Raw genomic sequence first — 5,733 nt, 5'->3', positions numbered from 1 at the left:
TAAGCCGCCTACTAACCATTACGGGCTTTCCAGGCATCCTTAACAAAGATTTAACCTTATTGTTAACATTCTGAGACACTCTTTGGAATAGTTTCCAGGTATCCTCAACAAAGATTTAACCTAAACGTCGACATTCTGAGACACTTTTGAAATAGTTTCTGGCCGTTGAGGACTTCATGCGGTATCCCTTATAGTGGTTATTAAATCCTTATTATATATGGAGTGCGTGCACTGCAACAAGGAGTTCAGCTCGAAGCAAATGTTAAAATACCACCTGGAAAAGAAGGTGTGCGCTAAGAAGGCACGCGAAAGACGTTGTAAGGAGTGTAATCGACTCTTTAGCAGCGCGCAGATGTTGGATTATCACGTAGAAAACCGCGTTTGCCTAAAGAACGTGTGTGAGCGCTGCGAGGAGGACAAGAACGACGAATGGCATCGACATCGGTGCCGCGGCAATTACGACCTGCTGAGCGTGGCTTGCGAGGAGCACGGCGACGTTGCTGCACGATGTTGTCCGCAGGAAACCCAAAGGAAGTTAACGCGCCGGAAGAAGGAAATTGACCAGCGCTTTGCGGAGTTTGACTGCGTCGAAGGCGTAAGGTGGGAGGATAGAGAACATTGGGAGGCGCTTTGTGAGCGCTGCGGCTGTCAAAGAAGTGACCAACATATTTGGCAGTGCCTTTACGACGGCCAAGGCGGCTTTAAAGAGTACTTAGATCGCTTTGAGGCCTGGCATGTCGGCAATGAGGCGGCAAGGAAAGCCCGTAGAAGTTAGAAAGGACCTAAGATAGTAAGATAGGGTTTGCGCAAAGAGTCTCAAATCCCATCCTTATTTTTATTTATTATTATTAAGAATAATGAATAATAATAAATAAAAATAAGGACCCCTTTTAAGGGCGCTTGCATAATCTAATAATAATAAATAAAAATAAGGACCCCTTTTAAAGGTATATGCTAGCCTACGCAGCCGCCTTTCTGGGAGGCATTCTAATTACCCTTTCAATATATGGACTGTATTACTTGCGAACTACCTGCCGACTGCATTACCCCTCGTAAGCCGCGTAAAAAATACGCCTGCCTTCATTGCGACAGGGTATTCTCCGAAGGATCCTTTGTGGGGCATTGGTGCTCCGCGGATCCTAAAGCGCAGCGGACTTTAGCAGACGCGCTTAACTACAAAGAGGAGATGGAGTGACTCTTCTTTCAATGTCAAACTTCCATCGGCCATTTACCTTACCATAGCTGCGTAAGTGGGTGAATTCCTCGCCCTGAATTACGTACCGCACGCAATCCGGCGCCCAAAGGGAATATTCCTTGCCTTCTAAGTCTTTGAGGACTAACCGTAAACGGTCGATGTCTTCGAAGACGACGTAATTTTTTATTTCGTATGCTTTACCGTGGACAAGATCACGCCAGTGAGTCAAGCTGAGCTTCATTATACCTATGGAATATCTTTAGGTGCGTTTTCAAAGTGGCGTAGGACTTAAACCGCTTTACACAGCCCTTACAGGGAATACGAATGCCATCCGCGTAATCCATCAGGGCACGGCAGATAATGTCGTAATCGTTGCTAACCATCGTTAGGTAACCATTTACGTCAAGCTGTGAGATTTTCTTAGATTGCTTCGCGGATAAGACGCCGTTTCCTTTTGGGGTTTTCAACTCAATACACAACCCGCGGTATTTCTTATGCGCATTTAGGATCAAAAGGTCGGGTTGACCGGCTTGGTAGCCTTTTCGCCAGCAGGTTATTCGCTTGCTGTCTGAATCTTGAAGTTCGCCAAGACCCGGCGCTATGATGAAATCGGGGTAAAACCTACGTGTGTAGTCGACGACCTTCGCGTGTAGGTCGGCTTCATTTTCGATCTTGAATACTAACTTGTTTGGGCCGCCAAACCGCCTTTCTATTGCATATTTACCCGTTTTCCTTAGCGCGGGTAGGACTTCCTCAAAGACGCAATCACGAAACTCCACAGCTTTGGGTAGTTTGGAGCTAAATATCAGTTCATACAAACCAGGTTCGGATATAAACACGGCATTTGGTTGCGCAGTAAAGGAGCGGTGATTCGCAGCCCCTTGTAGATCAACCCATTTTTTCTGGTATTTCTCAGATACGTGTGCTCTAATTGCATCTCTAGGGCGCTCATAACCCAACGCCAAGGCCACCTCCTTTGCTTTGAAGTACAAAGTTTCGCCTTGCACTATGCATTGCAGTTTGGTGTCGTTGTTTTCAAATACGCGAAGCATCGTATATCTAAGAAATATTTTAACACTAATACGCAACACTTTTAAGTTGGTTCATTTCTACGCTCAGTTGCGCGTCAGACACGACGAAGACGTAGCAGTTTATTTTGTCGCCGTCACTCGCACCGGCGTTCTTGGTGCGCTTGATCTCCAATGTTATGCCGTCCTGCGTATTTACCAACCGCAAACCCTGGCCATGTAGGTCTTCGTCGTTAATGGTGCGCATATCGATCCACAGCGCATACTTATCATTAAAGAATTCTGCGGGGGATATCTGATCACCAAACTTGCGCTTTGCCTCCCTGTACACGTCTGCGGGCTTTATTCCCTGGGAGTAGACCTTGTTTGGAACGCCGTTGATATTCACGCCAACGTTGGTAATGTTGGGGTTGTGAAAGGCTTCGGAGTCGCGCTTACCAGCCTCGTAGGGTTTGGCAAACACCAGCATTAGCCCCGTGAGACTTCTTCGGGGGAGGTTAATGCTTTGGTTGATAACCTCATCCGTCTTATCCAGGAAGCTGAACGTCTTATACATCACTACGTGGTCGTATAAGAATGCCTTCCCGGCGCTATATTCCATGCCAGCGCTACGGGTCAGCTCTTCGCTGTACACCGTTTCGTACTGTAATTCTAGATTAGTGATAGAGTATGGGGTTGTCGTGGTAAGTGCGCTGCTTAGCCCACCAATGATGTTATTAGCATCTGCTAAAGTTACTTCAAACTGCAGTTCGGATAACTGTCTTGGGTAATACACACCGTGATTCGTAATCACTTCAAAGTCCAGTGGTATGACATACTTGCTTTCATAGGCGGTCTTTATTCGCTTTGCGTCTGCCACTGCGGTTTCTCCGCTGCCGTCAGTAGGTTGCGTTTTCGTAGGTGTGCGGACCTTACGTAGAATGACACTACCAATTCCTTGTTCTATCCTTTGCGCGCGGTCAAAGGCTGTCAACCATAGATCCTTATAGGTGGTATACAGATCGTACCTATTTAAGTCCAGCAAGGATTCCCCGGCGAACTTTACGCGCATCTTAGAAACGATGTTGCGACCCACGTTGTTAACGATAATCCTTTCGTCTGTGGGGCTTGACTGCACCGCTAGGTCAAACCTCAAAGCCAAGGTGCCGGGTACTAGAACTAGGTTATCCGTTAGGCGGGGCACGCCCACGTACAAGGTTTCCCCTGGTTTTGCGCTAGAAGGTGTGAATGTGACCCGATGAAAGGTGCGTTCTGCCTTCAGCCCGCCAACCTGCTTAGGTAATACGTTGGGATTTAACTTTGAGCTTATCATATATAATGGAAGTAGAAGGAACAGACCCCGACTTCGATCCCACCACTGAGGAAGGTCAGGCTGACATTAACGACGGTGATGAAGAACCGCTGCTTCCCACCCAACAAGTCGACGATTCCCTAAGGGATAGGATTGCAAAGGCCCTAAGACATCCCAAAGCACGCGAGTACACGTTTCCGCGTGAGCACATAGAGCTTCAAAACATGGGCGAGCCGGAAGCAGCCGCGCGGGAAACCGTAGAGTGGGCAAAGCAGGAGCTAGAGCTGCGCTACGACAACTTTGATGCTGACGACGTAAAGCTCACAGAACGCGGAAACAAAGTTCTCATAAGCGTTCAAGACCTAAGATTTCCTGACAAAGACCGCTGGACGAAACCACAACCCCTCTTTGATGAGAATGGTGACGTTAGGGGCGACGTCTTAAGATTAAAAGGCTTTCAGCATGCTACCCGAAGCATGTTAGAAAGGTTGCAAACCCTGAATGAAAAGGTTGCGCTAGAAAAACGCGTCGAGGAACTACAAGAAACGTTAAAAGAAAGGGAGGAAGAATACGCAAAGCAAACTCAGCTAATTGTCGATGCTGAAAAGAAGTTCGGCAACGAAAGAATGGTAGAAATGAGAAACCAGTTGGATAAAACCCTGCGCCAAAGAGATAAAGCACAAAGGGACTTAGAAGAAGCTAAAAACTCAGGCGCCTCGGTGGAAGCACTGCGGGAAACGTTGGAAGAAAGGGAGGAGGAATACATGAAGCAAAACCAGCGGCTTGCCGACGCACATAGAAGGGAGGTCGAATTCAAAGAGCAAGACATAAGGGATCTGGTAGACCAAAGGAATGAGATTCGACGTGAAAGGAATAAATTACAAAAGGATCTTGATCTCACCCTGCAGGCGTTGGACGTAAAAAGCGAAAACCTGCGGGCTGAAATGTCTGACTCCTTGGTAGAAAGGCGAATGTTAATGTCTGAAATCAATGCAAAAACAGATCAAATTCAACAGAAAGATCAAGCCATCAAAGACTTAGAGTATGAAATAGAACGACAGCGGGGGGTAATCGAAGATCAAGAACGCCCTGAGGAAGAAAAGGAGGCAGCTCAAAAGGAAATAGAAAATCTAGAGGTACGCCTTGCGGAATTGCGGGTGGAAAAGGAGAAGTTGGAGAAAGAATTAGGGCTTACCACCAAGGAAAAGGTAAAAAGAGCCCTTTTGAAGTATGGTGTTCCGCTGGCATTTGCGGTTGCTATTTCGAGCGTAGTAGGAGTCATCCTATCCACGCTTAAGGCTACGGGCGCGGGCGTAAAGAAATTAGGCAGTGGGCTGACGGACTTGAGAAAAAAGATGGCAGCCGGTCTTCCTGGGCTGCTGGGTTCGGTTGTTTCCTTGGCACTTAGGGCCGGCGGCGAACTGTTGAAGTTCGTGGGGAATAACATTTGGATCTTGGTCGTCGCTATCGGCGTGGTCCTTTTGAAGAAGATGCGGGGTTGATCTTATCCTTGTGTATTACTGGCGGCTTATAATCGTTGTCGGGTGCACGGGGTGTTCTCGACTGGGGATAAGTAAAGATAGTATTCGCACCGCCTTGATAATGCGGAACTAGCGGTATGGCAGTCATAGTAGAAATGGTCTTATGATTAAAAGTAGAATCGCTTGGCGCAGCTGATTGTGAAATAACAGCGTTTATCTTAACTTCGACATTAACGTTAGATGTTGCGTCAGTATTGATCTGAAGCTTTGCGTATTGACAATTAGCTACCATGTGAAAGGTTATTGGTACTATATCGTCTAGACTATTTGGCGGTTCATATGAAAAATGAGCTGACCGTCTAGTATTTTTCAGTGTTCTGTATGGTAACAATGGATCGTTATTTTCATCTACTACTCTAAATCCAATACCATATTCCTCCCTTACGCTAATACAAATTGTGCACATAATCAATCCCAACCCACCAACCTTCACCCACAATTCCGTGTCAACCCAATTAGCATTACGCAAGTATCTATCTTCCTCCAGAAAATAAAGGAATGAATCCTCCTTAGTATGTGGGTTCATATATACCAGCAAATAAATTTGCTTCTAGAGACTCATTACCGTAAGAGTGCAAATGGTTGCGTGGTTATATTTTTCATCTCTCTGATTTTCTATGCTATTTATGCAAACGCTCCCGGTGTCATCTACGCGCATTTGCAGCTTTACCTTCCCAT

At 46.4% G+C, this 5,733-nt stretch overlaps 1 protein-coding gene across 1 annotated transcript; it reads left to right on the top strand.

Annotated features, from left to right (window-relative positions):
- Window positions 1-3,978: 3,978 nt before the first annotated feature.
- LOC148911532 (uncharacterized) lies at window positions 3,979-5,358 on the top strand. The gene is made up of 2 exons (XM_089029138.1): window positions 3,979-4,897; window positions 5,318-5,358. The coding sequence occupies exons 1-2, from the start codon at window positions 3,991-3,993 to the stop codon at window positions 5,356-5,358; spliced, it is 948 nt and encodes a 315-aa protein (XP_088885264.1). The 5' UTR covers window positions 3,979-3,990.
- Window positions 5,359-5,733: the final 375 nt, after the last annotated feature.

This window comes from Actinia tenebrosa, unplaced genomic scaffold, assembly GCF_029948245.1.
Source record: "Actinia tenebrosa isolate PJP-AT-01 unplaced genomic scaffold, QUT_ActTen_1.0 PGA_scaffold13__45_contigs__length_12533684, whole genome shotgun sequence".
Taxonomy (NCBI): domain Eukaryota; kingdom Metazoa; phylum Cnidaria; class Anthozoa; order Actiniaria; family Actiniidae; genus Actinia; species Actinia tenebrosa.
The sequence above is the reverse complement of the archived record's forward strand: the minus strand, read 5'-3'. Positions and strand labels throughout refer to the sequence as shown.